This window comes from Hypoxylon fragiforme (assembly GCF_022984875.1).
Source record: "Hypoxylon fragiforme strain CBS 206.31 chromosome Unknown GGS25scaffold_4, whole genome shotgun sequence".
Lineage (NCBI taxonomy): Eukaryota > Fungi > Ascomycota > Sordariomycetes > Xylariales > Hypoxylaceae > Hypoxylon > Hypoxylon fragiforme.
Window position 1 is genome coordinate 353,788 of NW_026054759.1, and position 18,361 is coordinate 372,148.

An 18,361-nucleotide genomic window follows, 5' to 3' on the forward strand; every position below is an offset into this window, starting at 1 on the left:
TATATACAGTACCTATTAAGGTAAGCTGAGGTAGGCCCTCAAGGTAGACACAAATTGTATCTACGACTTAACTAATACACCACAGACATACCTAACTACATACATGCATGGCATCGCATGCAGCATCCGCAGCAGCCACGAATGGACGGGCGATGATGATCGGCGGCGCCATCCGGAACTTTCCGGACAAGTGCCGAACACACATACACATACACCATGTACATGTCTACACACATTACGTAGGTGTGTACAAGACTGTAGTTAGTTAGGTTAATATGTTCTAACCTTAGGTAAGTAGACATTGATATTAAGATGGACGTGCATGCGCATGAAGCGCAAGTTCCTCCTGTTCGTTTGTGATATAGCAAATATATCCGCACGCACGCATGCACATCCCCGCGTTGCTATTCGTTGTTAAAGGTTCTTACTTTTTTTTTTTCACTTTTTATATTAGGTAGTTGATTTATGTATCTACTTGCCCGCACACGTAATAGGGGTAGAATATAACATAGTTATATGATAACGGCCGACCTACTGGTATTTACTTACGTACTTACATCTATAGTAAACCGTAGAAAGACCAATCCATAGAAGCAGCAGAAGAAGAAAACATTAACTAAACCCACGATATTCCCTACAAATCCATAGCTTGTGGATCTCCCAAAGCCCCATCCGCATTGTGTTTCCCATCCCATCCCTTCCCTTAAACCAAACCCTCCCCCCCACTCAAACTCGGCCTCTCCTCCCACCCCATGCTAGCCAAGCCATATAACACGATTCCGCTAAGATCTGATCGCGACAAGGTTAGGAGATGACCTGTCAGCTAAACGTTTACCAGAGTCCGACTAATCAAAACTTAATCAAACAACCTTCCAATCCCCAAGTCTCCAAGTAGGGTTGCGTAAAATGCGCATTATAAAGTAAAGTGCGCGTTTAATTCATAACCCCTGTAAAATGCGTTTAATTCAGTATTATACTCAAGGTGGGGCACGTGACCACCCTAACCTAATACACTTAGTATATAGCACTCTTCCAAACTCACTCGCAAACACTGTTCTATGGATATACACAATTCAGCTAGATCTCTCAAAAGGCATATCGTCAATCTCTTAAGGCCCAATGCCAAAGCCATTTTAATAAGTGGTCTTCCATTTAATTCTTACGGATTTACCGCTTTTATTAAAGCGGTTTAACTACTCAATCCATTATATACGCCATTAAAGAAAAACGTTATTCGCAACCGTTAAGGAATGACGAGATACCTGTAAAATTATGTAATCTCACCAAATTTTGGTGCATATTTTTTTCTACTTAAGTATATCCCCACTTTTCAATTTCGGACCCACCGCATTTTACTTTAAAGTGCGGAATAAAACTTGAATTATACCCGTATAATTCAAGTTGAATTAAACTCTGCGCAACCCTATCTCCAAGAGAGCCCAAAAAAGAATGTCAGACCCGAAATAGGAAAACCTGGATTTGGGTGAACCCCTGACAAACCAACTAAGGTTAGTTACCTATGTACCCCCAAACCCATCACCCATCACCCATCACCCATCCCCCCCAAGAAAAACATCACCGCGTGATCTGGGTAGTAGTTATTAGTACGTAGCATGGAAAATCGAAGCACAAAAAATCAAGAAAAAAACGAAGTTAATTATTCTTCTTTTGGGAAAGGGTTCTTCGAAACGGGAGTGTTACGCCCGTTCCTGGGGAGTCCGGATTTGGGGGAAACCCGGTGGGACGGTTATGTTCGAGTCGTCTGTTACACTGATATAGCAACGTGCTTATATTTGATGCTATACATAGTTATGTGTAGGTTAGGTGTTATCATGTAATAGGTACAATACATACAATACATAACTACCTATAATAAAGAACATAGAAGTCTCAGAAGAAAGTGGACATCCCCACATGTACCTGCTAGACATGACCAGGTATATAGCACTGGAGTCAAGAGAAAACGGCCAGGTCAGGATCTTGCCGAAGCCCGGCTTCAAGGGTAGGTAGCTTGTCATACTAATAGTAGATACAGTGCATACATTGGCATGGATAGACGAACGGGGGTAGTTAGGTATTACTTACGTACGCCATGAGCTTTGAAGAAACGATGACAGGCTCGGACTACTACCTAGCTTCACGGCCTACCTACCTGTCCACCTACCCAGTACCTAATTTCTCATGGTAACCTCATCCCGTCCTCCTCCAAGTCTCGAAGCATTCGAGTAGATTGCCATCATGCCGTAGATGGCTCACTGCTCCGGGTTGAGCAGTCGCATCCGAAGAGGGGAAAGAAAACCCGGATTGAGTCGAGAGAGCCCACGATCACATCTTTTTTTTTTTCTTCCTTGCGTTCCGGCTTTTGTCGTTGAGATTAACTTGAAATCCCCTCCTTAGCTGCTTCGAGGCCGCCCAATCACCCACTAGGTAGCAACTCGCACAACCATAAAGACGCACGAGCACGGATTGAGAAGTGGGATTGAATAGAGGTTTACCGCATCCAGTAAACGAGATGTCATCGCCATCCTTGCAAAGCCGATCAAGTGGGGATTGGATGGAACATAAAATTAAAAATTCCCGAGAGAAGGGCTGGCCTAGAAAGGGGAAGTTTGGTACGCCGTGGGTGGAAGGCCTGCAAAAGAGTTTTTTTTTTTTCTTCTTTTCTTTTTGTTTGCCACTCCGTGAAATGAGTCTCGTCGCTGGAGAGCCATGGGACGAAAGCGTTCGCACTGCGGATGAAACCCCAGTCGGTTACCTGGCGATTTCGGCAGCATAGGCTCATATGTATGCGAGGTTAATCCATCACGATACCTTTGTTTCGTGGTATCGTACCCGCCAGCATCGCTCATGGATAGATTGCCGAACGGGCTGCTCCGCCGAGCTACTAGGTACGAAAGGGTGACGGAGTACATGTCTCATTGCACACTCGCACACAAATAAGGTGCACGATCACCTCAATCGGATTCCTTGGGCTCCTTGGTGGTCGCCGATGTGCTTCAATCTCTGGTTAGCCACTTATTCAATGTGGGTGGGCTGTACATAGACACCTATGTATGTTTATGTAGGTATCTATCCTTGCATGTTGCATCGCATCTGTAATCTGGATAGGTGTTTCTTTCAAGTTCTTTTCCGCCGTTGTGGATATGGTCGAGGTCTATATCAGGGCCAAATGTACATTAATAAGTCATCATCGTGAGGGATTGGTTGAAAATGTGACTTCATATCGACTAAATAGTAACGAGTACCGCGTTATGCGGCCCTTCCGTGCAAATGCTTCCGCTGCTAACGTTAGATACGAGTATGTAATAGGCCACATAATTCTCAGGAACCATATTTCAGCATACCACGGTTGCCATCATGATCCTCGATATTGTAAAGGCAGTGCTAAATAATACCATTTGTCAATTGCTCCTCGTTGCGCTGCAGGAACCAAAGATGACCGGACATTGCTCATTTACGGGCCCGGAGACACCTCGCGTGCTTACGGAGCACGTTGAAGTTGTCTTTGACTCTTTGGTAGGTACTGTAGTGGGATATAGCAATGTCAAGCGCAGCTGTCCGATAAACCATTCCTGTAGAGGAAGTCTGTCCGAAAAAATGCGCCGACTTTACCCTCACGATCTACTACCACAGAGGTCAAGACAATGGATGAGTACTAGCGCCACTCACCACTGAAGTCCAAATAAACAATGCCATAATAACCGAACTAGACGCTGTAAAGAGATCCCATTATCGGCCGACGACGATATATAAGGGGCCAGCACTTGTTGCTGGAAATTGCGCCTAGCTAGGGCACTGATGTGACACCATTTGTGGTAATGAGCCGTACCATGAATTTAATGTCTTGACATAGAATGACACTTCGCACACTCCATTGATCTGGTAAATTCGAAGTTGAGGTACTTGAGCGTAGCTTCGACAGGTGGAGGCAATACCATTATAAGGTAGATTATGCAGAACACCATATACACCCATACCTACCTAATACCCTAGATACCTGGTATAAATATGTCAATGTAAAGGGGGATATCGGGCACGGCTGTGAAGGAATAGAGTAGACCTCTCTCAACAACTGTATAAGAACAGGAACCGCTTTATACACGTAGAGACTTCGACTAATACGCCGTTTCTATTTGAATGCTTTGGCCTATAACTATGAGTCAACTCGACGTGTTTCATACGATTGCAGACAACGAGGAGATCTTCACTCAATGCCTACAAGTTGCAATCCCGCAAGCCATTGTGCACCCCTTTGCGCACGGTGGGCAATGGTAAGCAATGACGCCGCCCAGAGAACACCCTACGGGATGCAAGTAGTAGGTGGATACGTACTGCACATCAAGGCAGCTAGTGTAGCCGTAAGCCCCTGTTCGTGGGAGATCTTCTCGTAACGATTCGCGATAGTTCGCTTATCCATACCTAGTATTTTCGTAGATTACTGACGTTGTAGGATTTCGGATTTCGGCCTGTAAGATGAGCGGTGAAAAGCCGGATCATGTCAAAGGAATGATAAGATGCATGCAGAAGTTCCTGGTGACGCCCAAATGGCTGAATGCTAGGTAGTTTAGCGCGTACCACAATCCAAAATCCATCCATGATCCCTTAGATTCATCCGTGGATTGCGTTTTCCGCCTGCATTAGCGAACTCTTACTGACTTACACCTAACCGCTGTTAGTGCTTAAGCCTAAGGGACTTTACGAGGAAGATACTAATAACCTGTATATCTACCCAGGCAGGTAGGCACTTAGGTAGGTTAGTATGACAGAAAGTTAGGCACATATGCATGCACTTTCAAGGTCAACTGCGTTAGGTTTCCCCATGCCCGTCAAACGTCCGTGAACAACCTAAATATATCATTGCTATACTACATATCAAGGGACGGGCATCTCAAGAGTCGGGATGTACCTACATGTATGCCAAATCACCCCGCAGCATGTCAGGTACGGACGGCACGTAGTAGGTTCCAAGGTTGCATCTTACTGCAAGGAACAGTATCACGCATAAGCGCGGCTTCGATTGGTGCAAATACACTTTCCTTGACTCTCTCAAAGGTTAACTCCTCAAGTGCTGTCTCATAAGTCGTCCGAGACAGAGTTAGATTTCGTCCGATGCTGTGGCTGTAGCCTGTAGGATATTCTCGGATGCTTAGTCTTAAAGCTCCTATCGATAAATTAATCCTTGGGGGCCCTTTGAAGTGACATGGTGGTTGCCACGCCGTGAGGGTGCATATGAAAGACCATTTGAACCAGGTCATATGGTCAACTGGGTTTACTACATAATGAATTGCGCGTCCATGAGGCCTATGTTGTATGTATGATGGTAGGTATAGTGGGCTTCATACTGTACGTAATGTACTGTATGTAACAGCAGCCTTACAGGATGTCGTCGTGAACCAAACCTGGGTCAGTCTCTCGATGGGTCGGAGAATTAGTGGCACTAACCCACCTCAAACGCTTTAGCATGACGATATGACTCAACAGTAAGAGGGTCTACCAAGCCGGATATAAAGATGGTAAATTCCATACGATTATTTCATTGTATTGTACATTGTATGAATGAATCTGATTGAGAATTCAATGTTGTGTAGATATGTACCTGTATGCACTATTGAGAAAGAGCTCGAATGTAAGGAAAGTAGCGTAACCTAGCAGTTTTCAGGCTTTGAATTATGTAGTTAGCACGTGGTGAATATTACTACTATCATTGATGCATGTATTCGTAGCGATAAGGACCAAATGCGATCAACAATACGATTATTAATACACATGGAGTAACTACATGTTAGTTAGGTAAGTCAACTAACTGGTGGAGCCTTCTCAGTTAATAAAATCAGTTAATAAAAAAAAAGAAGCATGAACTCTATGTCGGGCAATTTCTCAAACGCGTTCATACCGCAGTTGCCAAATGAATTGTACGATGTAAGAAATGTTGCAAAGCCATATGGTGTCTCTTGCGTTTCTCTTAGCTCCATTAGCGTACAAGGGAAGGAAAGTGCTGCTAAAACGGGTTAAGCCTCTACGATTCGTCGACTTTGAAGGGATCAGCTGCGGATAATTATGGGGTCATTTAACAATTATCGTCCGAGTGCTGTGGGAGTATTTGTGGGTCTCCATGGGCCTTGGAGTTCTATGGAACATTTAGACTCAAAAGGAAACAAACCTGGAAGTGATTAATTACCAGGCAGGTGCTAGACTGCTAGGCTGCTAAGGTGCTAGGGCCATTGGTGTTGGTGTTGGCGGCATTCCTTTTGTTGCATCGTGCATTGCCCTCTTTGCTCATTTACATACTATTACAGCATTTTTCACTTTATTTTTTATTAAAATCAACCTGAGATTACATCGTGACATTCACTTACCATACCTTTCTAGAGCTAAATCCTTAGCCTAGGAAATACTGTACTGACCGCTTTTCTAACTGGACTTGCTGGATATACTATCACTACCTACCTAACCTACATATTTACCTACAATAGGTATCTAGGTGTATCTCACACCACACACGTGCATCGCGCATGAATCCCGATCCTCAAAGTCAATACCTACTCTAGGGACATATGCTCCTTTGTCAACTCGGAGCTGGAGCAAAGCTAAGCCAAGCTAAACTCTTTCGCTAAGAATGATCGGCCAATGGACACCGTACACGACGGCTTACGCTGTTTCATCATCTGCGAGTAGATTTTCATAAGGCTATAGTTCATTTCTATTCGTTCTGCCAATTCAGCAGGATATATCAGCCATTGACCATTGACCATTGACCATTAAGCATTGGCCTTTGACATCGACAAGACTAGGTTAGAGTTGTCTAACCTAGTGATATTGTTCCAGACCGGCATCGAACAAATATCGCAACCTCGTTGAGACCGGGTCACAATTAAGTCACAACTTTTCAGTTTCAGTCTCTTTACGATCACAACGCATAGTAAGTTATCTTAAGTCACACCATTGACGAGTGCTTGATCTCGGGCGTAGCTGCTGTATATCAGCTCTACCTACCGGTACCTTCATTCCACTTTGGAATGAATGTAGCTTGTCATCACCTCTGCCATAACAACCAAGAATCGGTGGTTAAGAAGAGATTACTTAAAGACAATGAAGTAAAAGGACTTCTTGCGCCTTATCCGCTCACAGCATGATGCTAGACTCGTACTTGCAGAATAGCCTTAACCTGGTTAGTCCTGGCTCTCGATCTCTCATGCAGCAACGATAATGATGGACATGCATCGTAGAACCAAAAAATCAAGGCAGAGGCACTAACAAAAGGTTTCATCAACCCTACCCTATCTCGAACACTAAGTACATATGTATGTAAATCAGAGTCAGCGAACGCCTCCGAGACAAGAAACAAGACGTACGCTAGCGATCGACGAATCCCACGCCCACGATAGGGTAAGCACACGTTTCTTGCACGTTGGCTGCCCTTGCGCCAGAGTTTAGGCGGGCTTGGATTGGCTCTAGAAGCTGTTGTGTATTTTCGGTGTGTGCAGCCCGGCATCGGTTCCAGCTTAGTGAGTTGTGACAGTGATGCCGATGCGAGGCGCCTGTTTTGGGTCGTTGAAAGTAAGACAGAGGAAGGATCAAGCTAACCTAGTACATATGTAAGAGATAGCTCTTGGAGCGCTACGATTCGTCAGAGTCTTACTATAGTAGTGAACCCCTCCTCTCCAAGCTCTCTCTACCGTCTCCTTCGCTGGCAGCAGAGCTTTTGACACTAACTCGACTAAGTTTAGTATACCTTCATACACCCCGCTCACCCACGAGGTGCAGTTTATAGAAAGTGGCGTCTTGGAGTTTGATTTGTTGGACACCCAGGTACCTTTCAATTACGCCCTCTCGTGCCTGGATCTTAGCCCGGCACCCTTTAGAGAAGATAAGTCAATCGGATCCCCCAAGAAGGCAGGCGAACAAGAAAGGGAACTTGTTTTGTGAAACTAATAGAATAGAAAAGTAAAGCCGCAAGAAACACCTGGCACCTCCCAGACCTTGTTCCTGAATATCTTCACGGTGACTGGCCCTGCTAAGTTCACAAGAAGTCAACAGTCGCAAGGGGTTCATTGGCTACCTACCGATGTGTATATGTATGTGATATGAAACCATATCATGGTAAGCCACCCAGCCTTTAGCTTTCACATCATTAGAGAACATTGAAATTCTAGATACACAAATACCTACATTACTAGGTCGTCTGTGCGGAGACACTGATAGATAGGTTTATTGATAGTAAGTAACAACTACTTACTACATGTAAGATAGGTGGACAACAAGTATTCCTGTACTGTATGAAGTTTTCCCTTTATTGCGAGCAAGGGTCAGGCAGAGTAGCCTTGGTTGGTCGTGGGTCTGACCATGAAAATACAACCCTTGCTAGGTAGGCTCTCTATTATCCGAGGAGTGCCAGCTTTTGAGACTAAAACGATCCCTGTCCCTGGTAGTATCTTGTCAAGAAAGAGAAGCATCATGAGGTGCAGCAACGGCAGCGATCGCATGCAAGCCCAGCAGACCCCGTCTTTAATACGGCCATGGGCCTCCTCTACTGCAAGTTCATACCGACAAAACTCGTGGGATTTCGAAATCTCAAGGATTTCTTTCTCTCCTTCACTAACAACAATTATCATCATACCGAAAAAGGAAGACAAGGCTTTTCTTACTTACGAACCAATTTCAACATTTCTTCGCCTCTTTTCCAGCTCTTGTCGATCGTTGTGATGGGTCCCTTATTAGGCTCTTAAATATAGCCCACCCATGTACAGATTCTCGAAACAATCTTGCACGAACATATGGGCCCTGGACACTTATAAGTTAACTTATTGACTAACACTTACACCACATACATATACCTACATACTGTACGTATGTACGTATGTACGCCACTCCCCTTCCCAATTACAACCACACACCCTCTTCGGCGGGTATTTCGCACGCTTCTCCACGACAGGGTGTGATAAACTTCCTAGAGACATACCAAGGTAAACTTAGGTTGCCTTGTCTCGTCTCATCTTTCCTCTCTCCTCCTCACCCACTATCTCGAAAGCGGGAGAACATCAAAAAGAGATATCCTTCCCATACAACTTCCCACCCCTCTATTCCCAGGTCATTTCCTTAGAAGCCCTGGGTTCTTCCGCGCACGGCTTCCTGTTTCGTTCCAGCAAGCCCTCCCCCCCTTCAGATATAGAGCCCGCGCTCTTATACATATGGGTTGGAATTGCATACCGTAATCTCGTATATCTCAACCGGTCTTTCGTTTCAAGCCCTCGTTCTTAACGGGGATTTCCCGCATACCCCCCAAAGGGGCCTTCGTTCTTTTAAGAATATTGATATCAAGTTTGGTCTTCCTTGCTCGGCGATACACCCTCCTGTTTGAACCGGCTTTATCGAACGATAGAAGCTCGGAAAAGTTGTTAGTGATAATATTTCCTATTTTCGTACTCACAACCCCAATTAGCAATTCATGTCCATAAATGCGTTTTCCGATATCCCAGTTTCCTTCGTTTTCTATCTTTCTATCTGGCAATGAGTGATTCACAGTAGCCGTGGCTGGTTTGTGGCAGAAAGTGGCAATTTGTCAAAGAATTGAACAGAACGACTGGCTTTGATAGCTGTACGGGACATGCTAGCCTGGAGCTGTATTGAAATGAATGACTCGATATGTTCACCATGAAGTTTCCGACGGCTTTATTTTTCTTATTTGGTTTACCTGGCGTAGCCCAAAGTTCCCGATTGAACGCTCGACAAGATGCCCCAAGTGGGAATTTCTCAGTAACTCTGTCGCCGCAGAGCTCGGATAGCCAGCAGGGTTCGTCGAACAAGAACCGTCCTTTTTTGGTTGCGAGAAGAGCAAGAGCCAAGTCTATCAAATGAACAAAAAGCTAACTTCTCGATATAGAACTTGTGGCACCTTCACTGGTTGCTACGTCTTCAGGAATTGCCACTTCGCCGAGCGTCCCGAAGCAGGAGCGTGGCCCGCAGGATTTTGACCGTGCCGGCCCCCCGCCTGAGCCGGTTCCAACAGTTGTGATTCCTCCCGCGAAACCGCCAAGCCTGGGAGAAAGTCCTACTCATACTGTTAGTCCAACGACATATCCGACATCGACTAACGCAGATATCAACTTGGACTCGACGACACTCACTTTTTCATTTACTACTGTAGCTTCGACTAAGACTTCATTAGCCGAGCTCGCCACTATCGCTACTACAAATTCGCTCATGGTGGGCGAATCGCCAGCGAATACTTTCGCTACCTCGACAGCAACTCGCGGGACCTCTGCCGCGACGCCAAGCGAGGAAACTCAAGCCGGCGCTTGGAAGTCCGATCCTGCTTCCTCACCCACAGAAACAGACATAATGTCTAGCCCTTCTCCCACGCCCAGAAGTGTGAACTCGGACGCTAACGAAGATGGAGCTTCGACTACAACCATCGTGCTCAGCACAGTCCTTAGTGTCATTGGCGTGGTTTTGATTACGGTAGGAGCCTATTTATGCACAGGGAAGCGGCGGAGGAAGATGCCGATGTTTAAGAGGGGTATCACACCGATCGGTGACGACGAGATAGAAACGTGGAAGTCAAATCGATCAGCTGAGAAGGTGGTGGATACGTACACAATGCGGCCGAACCACTCGCAGAACCCATCGACGTCCACATCCGCTAGGAGAACCCACAGTTTAATACAGTATCAGAATGGCGGACGTTCGTCGTTCGAGCCGGCATCTCCGAGATCCTTCATAGGCGGCACGCAAAGTTTCGACCTTCCACGGCCTCCCGGAGCGGTGTTGGCACGGGCGCCAAATGCGAGGTCAGGGCTGACCGACGAGATGGTCCCTGGCGACGACCCATTTCTACCATCCCCCAAACGACATCCATCAAGGCTGCACAAACTACCGCCGAACTCGCCGAGCATACATACCCGAACGAAAGGATCGCGAAGTAGTAGTCTGCGGAGCTACGCCGAGGCCGCGTGGCGGCAAGCCGAGACGCAAGATAATAGTACACCATCTCCTAGGGTTTCTAGCGACGCCTACTCGCGTAGCTACCACAACCACCACCGCATATACTCCAATTCGTCCATACCGCCCCCACCTCGGCTGTCTTTCGGCGACAGCGAGCAATTCACAGGCCTGTCGCCACCTCCGTCGCGGCGGAACGATAATATGATGATAGGTCTAGCGGTCGGATGAAAGTCTAAAAGTTGAGATACCACCCTTGGTTTCAAACCTCTGAAACTCACATGCATCCCTGTTATCCCCACGTTTTGAGATATGACTGGGCAGAAAGGGGAGAGGGGTCTGTGAGTGTGATTGTGAGCGAACAAGGCATCCGACCGTTTCAGCTATCCCCCCCTTCTCACCCGCCAAACCCGATATTTCGACAGGCAAATAAAGGGCCGAATCGAGTATCCTCACGCTCGTCGACGATAAAAAAAAAGTACGAATCAATCAATCAATCAATCAACTCTTCGGGCGATCCCCCAAAGCCTACAGGCCTCATAACCCCTATTAGGGAAACCCCTCGAGGGTGATCCAGCCTTCAAACAAAAATCGCCTCGGCATATCCTACCATGCATCTCAACTCAACTCAACAACCATCATCCACCTTCCACGAACTATAACTAACTATCTTATACCCTCTTTCGCCATATTCATCATCACATAACGACATATCGGAATTTTTTTTTACTTGTCTTTTTTGATTTTACTATTAAATCTATTCCTTTTTTAATACTTACCAATTCATTTACCTGGTAACTCACCACTTACTTACCAGTCTTATCTATACGATTCGTAGCATCTCACACTGCTCACAGCAACAATACCTACGTCCTTTTTAATTATTCCTTTTTTATCTGTTACTTGATTTTATTATATATACCTAGCTAGGTACACTCTCGGAGTTCTTGGAAAAAAAACGTCGATAACGCAAAAACCGCCGAAGACGTGGAGGATATACCCCTATTTCTTTTATTTTCTTTCTCTATGTTATTCTCCTGGATGGTCCCTACCTACCGAGCGAGGGAGGGGAGGTTTAACAATATCCATGCTATCTAAGCCTTTCCTTATAGGTAGGGGGGGGGGGGGGGGGGGGGGTTGGAGAAGGAGAGAGAAAGAGGCACTACTAGGTACTTACTACCTGCCCATCTACATACCTACCTATCTACCAAGCCTGGGTTATTGGCACGGGGTTAGGTGCTATTTCCTTGGACGGCTCATCGGAGGGCGGAGGGAGAGGAGGAGGCACGACGCCGCACAGTATACAAAAGGGAAGGATCGGAAGAAACAGAAAGACAGACAGACAGGAAGACATTGAGGCGAACCAAACGAAGAGTCGCCGCCGCAGCTCGCAGCTCGCCCCCCCCTCCCCCCTCGTCACGAATGCAACTACCCACAAAGGGAGATGAGTATAAGAGGGGGGGAAGTTGATAGTGGACTCGAGCGGAGAAGGTCTACGTGTGGATAGTCAGGGAGGAGGAAAATACAATTCCCAGCTCTTTCGAGGAGCTTTAAATAGCTTCGGATGTGGTGGTTCCCGTACTAAATACCAAATACATGCATATGCATATGTACCTATCAAACTACCTACAGCACCTATGTACCTGCATACACATTGATGGTTCATTTCAGATATTGACCACGCTCGACTAGTTGTTAATATTGGCGTAGACGGGCCGGATGAGGGTGTGTACATAGCTTGTAACTACCTAACACACACCCCCGATCCCCGGGTGATCGACTTTGGTTCGTGATCCCGCTTGTTTGCAGTTTGTGAAACGGGTGGTGTTCGAGGCAGAACAGTACAAGATACATACATACATGTAACTGCACATGTCCAATACAATAGGGGGGATATGGGGGGGGGTTAGTTCATGATGGGGGGGAAGATGAACCGGGGTACGAGGATCTTGGGAAAGTTAGTGCTGTTAGCACTGAATGTACGATCATATCATCTATCTAACCCCAGGCTAGCCAGGCATGTCATTCCCTTTGAAGATCCATCTACAGTAGGTCAAGTACCGCCTTGTTTTTTTGCATGTGATTTACATACCTCGTCAGAGTTGATACCTGGGAACCATTGTACATGTACTACTAGGTATGCAAATAGGTAGGTAGGTGGTGGGGGGTTGAAATGAAATGATGGTTGCCTCGTTTTTTTTTTTGACGAATCCAAAGTGCGTGCCGCCAACCCTGTCGTCGATCAAACAAGCTTTTTGGTCTTTTGTCTTCTTCCCTCCAAAATTTCCATCGGGGTTTGCGGTTGCGGTTATCTTGGAAGAGTGTGGAGAGACGAAATCCCGCATCTACCGTTGGGTTTGGGGATCTACATACCTACTACTAGCAGGTGCCAGGTATTGGTATTGCGTCGTTTTTTTTTCTCTAGCTAGTTACCTAGTTTGGGACCTAGGTTAGTCCCGAAGATCGTGATAAGACGGGTATATATAAATAGCAGGTTGTGGGAACGAAGCGGAAGGGAATGTCGAAAGTTTGGTTGGTGTCTGTCTGTCGCCTTGCACATGCTGATTTGACGGGAGGCAAGTAAACCGGGAATGAAGATTGAAGCTCATCGGACTAAGTTGTTAGGTTAGTTCTGCTCGCCTCACATTTGAGAGAGGATTGCACTAGTTATGCTGGGAGGGTAGGTTAGTGAGGTGCTCATTATCTTATCTAGTGCAGATTAGGAGACGCCGGCTGGTGATCATTAGGAACATGAATTGAGACTAGGAAGCTTGGTGATTTTAGTGAGCGTTCAATTTTGCGAGAAGAAGTGCTCCATGTAATGCATGTAAGTATACGGGTATACTAGTAGTAGGTGATATTCGACGGCATGGCAGCTTCAGTGCCTGGTGATTGATTGGACTTGGCCGGTATAAGTCAACCACAATTTCACACGGCATACCTATATGCATTGGGTTAGGTAGCTACCTAGGGTATGGACCGTATGGTAGATATAAGTTGTATGTAATTGGAGTGTCATAAGGGCCCTGGGTAGTAGGAGGAAGGAAGATGAGAAAGAGGAAAAAGAAGAGAAAGAGGCAACATTGAATATTCCAAACCTTATCTAGGTGACTACTACTAGTACTATGTACATAACTAGATACAATACAATCGATAAAGAATCCAAGAATCTAAAAGCTCTTTACGCGTCTTAGGCGCGTTAAACGTGGGGCACGCGCCGCTAGCGCCTTGTTCTATCTTATCCGACACATCAATTATCTTGTGCGCCTGCTTCTTCCCTTCTCGCATTCACCTCCAGTGTCGTCCACCATACTGTCGCATTCACATAAGCCACTTGAATAATCTACCTATGTAGCTTATGATTACAATCCAATCATACTAATTGCAGACCTACATAGTACATAATATAGTACATATAATCCGTGAACTTCTATTCATACATTCGAGCTACCCATCCCTTTCATAATTCATATCCACCATGCCGTCTCGAAAAGGCGACAGCGCTCGACAGAGCAATGTGTCCATGGCCCAATTTGCTTACGATGCCTCCGATGCTGATATTTCATCAACCTCTCTTCGCCCTGTCCCCGGAGCTATAGCTTCGCGATCCAAGCCAATCCAGTCTGTAGAGACTGACGCTCCTCGACCTACCGGCTCGCCCTCTATTGCTGAGAAGGATAAGAAGGACTCCAAGGAGAGTAATAGTAAGGATACAATCACCATAGAGGTATGCTCAATTATGTCATAACTCCACGCAAGCCCAATTACTAATAGCTTTTATTCTCTTGCCATCAGGACCTTAACTTACCCAAGTCTATCATAACGCGCCTAGCAAAGGGCGTCTTACCTCCCAACACACAAATCCAGGCTAATGCCATCCTGGCTATGAGCAAGGGCGCTACTGTCTTCATTAACCACCTAGCCAGCGCGTACGTTTATGAATAGTCGCACAACGATACCGATATACTCTGCTAACAATTGGTCTTTGGAACAGGGCGAATGAGCACACACAGAATGCCAACAAGAAGACCATCATGCCCGCCGATGTATTCGCTGCGCTCGAAGACATAGAGTTCCCATTTCTACGTGAGAGACTGGAAGCCGAATTTAAAAGTAACCTCCATACCACCATCCAACCAAGTAAATCACAGAATTATTCATTAACACACAACCTAGAATTCAACGAAGTTCAAACCACGAAACGCACCACCTACCGCCGCAAGGTAGCTGCCGCTAAGAAAGCAGAGAAAGAGGCGACAACGGACCCTAACGCATCCATGATGTCGACTGCGACGACTGCGACCACGAAGACGGAGAAGGGCTCAGCCTCGGGGCCACGCGCTTCCAAGAAGCAGAAGATTAGTGCCCCGGATGACTCTGCAATGGACGTTGATGATCCCGATGCGACACAGGACCCGCGAGAAATCAGTGACGCTGAGACAGAACCTGAGCAGGAGCATGAAGAGGAGGAGGAAGAGAACGAAGGCGGTGAGGAGGAGGAAGAAGAGGAGGAAGAGGGCGAGGGTAATGAGGATGAGGAACACGATCGTCTGGAAGTGAAGGAAGCGCAAGAGGAGCATGACGACGCTCTCGATGATGGTGATAGTGACTGAACATGTTCTCCCATCTGAGAGCTACGTATCGCTCTGTTCACGTATTCCCTCTTCCCTCCCTTCTCATACTATGCGCTTGGGAGACGGCCTAGTTTGCTGTTGGATCGACAGTACCGCATTCAGGGGTACTACTCTTGGAGATTTCCTGGCGTGGAGAGCAGGAAGTGATATGCTCCGTCATACATACCTACATTAAGAAGAGATAGCGAGCAAGCCATTGAATAATTCATATACATCAGGGGAACACGACTGTTCTGTACAGACCCCTTATTCCTAAGTACCTAGTAAGTAGCTTGCTACCTGCTTAAGCAAATGTAATCACATATTGACGATTGAATGAATGAATATACATACGTAATTCATACAGCAACTAGCCGTTAATTAGATAACTACATACGATACTGTTTTTTTGCTCCGCGGTGGGCTTTTGTCACAGGACTACTCAATGAAGAGAGAATGTAAAAGTATCAAGTCTGGATTAGATAGGTATGTTTCAAAATGATAATAATAATTTGAGTGGCTTATTCACCATCGTTCATTACACATGATTCGTCGTTAACTCATCCCCCCCTCCCCCCCCCCCCCCCTTTTTTTTTTCTTCTTTCACGGCCTGACCAGGTAGGTAGGTAGGTAGGTAGGTAGGTGCCCCAGAAAGCCCACACGATCCATCCACCATTCTTTTCCCCACAGTACCTACCTACCTCATTGCGACCTGCTATTAGCTAGCACGCTAAGCCGCAACCCCGACGCAATAGTTGTAGCCGACCTGCAGGTTCGTGCAGGCGGCGTTGACGCTCGGGTTCCAGGACAGGAAGTCGGCGAGGGTGACGCCGTGCGTCTGGGTCACCGCCCAGCACGAGTCGCCCTCGACCACCTTGTAGCAGTCGTCGCAGTTGGTCGCCAGGCCCGACAGCACGGGCGCCGGGCACCCGCCGGCGGGGGGCGGCGGCGGCGTGGTGGCGGTCACGCCGACGCAGACTTGTTCGCCTGGGTACAGGTTGTTGCAGGTGGAGGAGATTTGGGGGTTCCAGGCGTAGCTTTGGGGAGGGGGGTATTAGCTCACTCACTGTTCTTGTTGTTGTTGATGATGATGGTAGTGTGATGTTGTTTTTAGGGATAGTTGGGATGGGATGGGATAGGGGGAAACACTTACAAGGTGTCAAGAGTAAAGGCGCCGTTGTACTTGTTCACGATGACGAGGCAGGTGTCACCTGACGCCACGGTATAAGTCGTAGCACAGTTGCTAACGTAGCCCTGGCGAGCGAGGATGTTGGGGAAGGCATCGGTGGTAGGGGCGGCGAAGATGGTGGTTGCGAGGGCCAGGACGGCGGTGATAGTGGAGGTTAGGCCGAGCATGGTTGATTATTTATTTATATTATATTAGGTATAGATTATTATAGATTGGTGTATGTATGCTTAATGAGGATTAGGTAGAGCGAATGAAGCTGAAGATTGTGAGGATGGTGCATTTCCTCTTGTCGATGAGGTGATGGGATGTGCCCCCTTTATATATACACACTTTGGTCTCGTTTACATATACTACTATATAGTACCTACCTAACCTACCTACTTCCTTTCTTTTCTTACTTGACTTGGTACTTTCCATCACGAACAAACAACACATCTCGTGAGATGACCCAGTTGTAACGTACCCGAGCGAGTTTGAAGCGGGACCACAACCGGCCACCACAACCACCACCACCACCACCCCCCTCTGACAAACGATCTAGATCTATCCCACCCAACGTAGCATTCTGCGAGGTAGGCTGTTAGGTAGGTACTGTACCTTAGGCCACATCCGCCTCGGCATCATATTACCTATCACGAGACCTAGGTACCTTGAACTTTGCCTACACCATACATCACTTTTTACCATGGCATTTTACATAATATCGCGCTTTTCTTTTACGCTTACGGTAGCAAATGCCGTGGTTCCCGTCGGCGTTTTAAGCGGCATGTTCATATGCGCCTACCTACACCAAGTTCTAGGTAGGTATCATACTTGAATATGTAACTACTACCTACCTACCATCGCAGCCTCGGCCGGGTTACTGAGCAATATCGATATATCGATATCCAAGTATGTATACGGCATAGCCACTTAACTTCAATGCTAATGCCGAATCACAAAAACATGTGCAAAGGGATATATATACATATATAAATAGATATCAAATCAAACAACCAACAACGGAAACGAGAACCGAGAGCATTCGCTCGCATATAGCTAGCTCCTAGGACTAAGACCAAAAAAAAACCGAACGAGGTAAACGATTGAGGGGATGGCAGGTGGTGGTGGTGGTGGTGGTGGCATCATGCATCATGACATGGAGCCCAACAAAACGGTGCAGACCCCGTTTCCGCCGTCCCCCCATGTTGGGGATTGGCTCAGCCTTACGCGAGGGAAGTCCTGCTCGGGATATATTGTACTTTGTGTATTATAGGTAGGTATGTAGGCAGTCAGCACTTAATACTTTACACGAGGTTTTCATCTTTTTTTTTTCTTTTCACCGCCGGGAGCTACCTACGTACCTAGGTAGGTGGAACGGTATGTACATGTAGGTGTTGATATGATATTTCGAGATTCCAAGACATAGGCTATTCAAACATCAAATGTTCCAAGTTCGTTCACTGTATATCGCGCTCAGCCTTGGAGACTTCCACGGTGAGCATCTCATCTCATCTCATCTCATCTCATATCTTGAAAAGCAGCCAACCTACCTACCTACCTAGATACGCTTGGAGAAACACAGCATTGACTGACGTGTGGTAAGATTGTGTAGATCATTCATTCACATCTGTGCACACCC

At 46.5% G+C, this 18,361-nt stretch overlaps 3 protein-coding genes across 3 annotated transcripts; 2 read left to right on the plus strand and 1 right to left on the minus strand.

Annotated features, from left to right (window-relative positions):
* Positions 1-9,296: 9,296 nt before the first annotated feature.
* On the plus strand, positions 9,297-11,655 carry GGS25DRAFT_215226 (uncharacterized protein). Its single transcript, XM_049256909.1, has 3 exons — positions 9,297-9,394; positions 9,546-9,790; positions 9,881-11,655. Exons 2-3 carry the CDS (start codon positions 9,643-9,645, stop codon positions 11,167-11,169), a joined length of 1,437 nt encoding a protein of 478 aa, XP_049117388.1. The 5' UTR covers positions 9,297-9,394; positions 9,546-9,642; the 3' UTR covers positions 11,170-11,655.
* A 2,531-nt stretch (positions 11,656-14,186) lies between these two features.
* GGS25DRAFT_484680 (histone-fold-containing protein) lies at positions 14,187-16,113 on the plus strand. The gene is made up of 5 exons (XM_049260474.1): positions 14,187-14,665; positions 14,734-14,867; positions 14,933-15,051; positions 15,115-15,835; positions 15,894-16,113. Exons 1-4 carry the CDS (start codon positions 14,417-14,419, stop codon positions 15,549-15,551), a joined length of 939 nt encoding a protein of 312 aa, XP_049117389.1. The 5' UTR covers positions 14,187-14,416; the 3' UTR covers positions 15,552-15,835; positions 15,894-16,113.
* Positions 16,114-16,133: 20 nt separating this feature from the next.
* Positions 16,134-17,020, minus strand: GGS25DRAFT_484681 (carbohydrate-binding module family 50 protein). Its single transcript, XM_049260475.1, has 2 exons — positions 16,705-17,020; positions 16,134-16,588 (listed from the first exon to the last, which is right to left on the minus strand). The coding sequence occupies exons 1-2, from the start codon at positions 16,905-16,907 to the stop codon at positions 16,282-16,284; spliced, it is 510 nt and encodes a 169-aa protein (XP_049117390.1). The 5' UTR covers positions 16,908-17,020; the 3' UTR covers positions 16,134-16,281.
* Between the last annotated feature and the right edge of the window lie 1,341 nt (positions 17,021-18,361).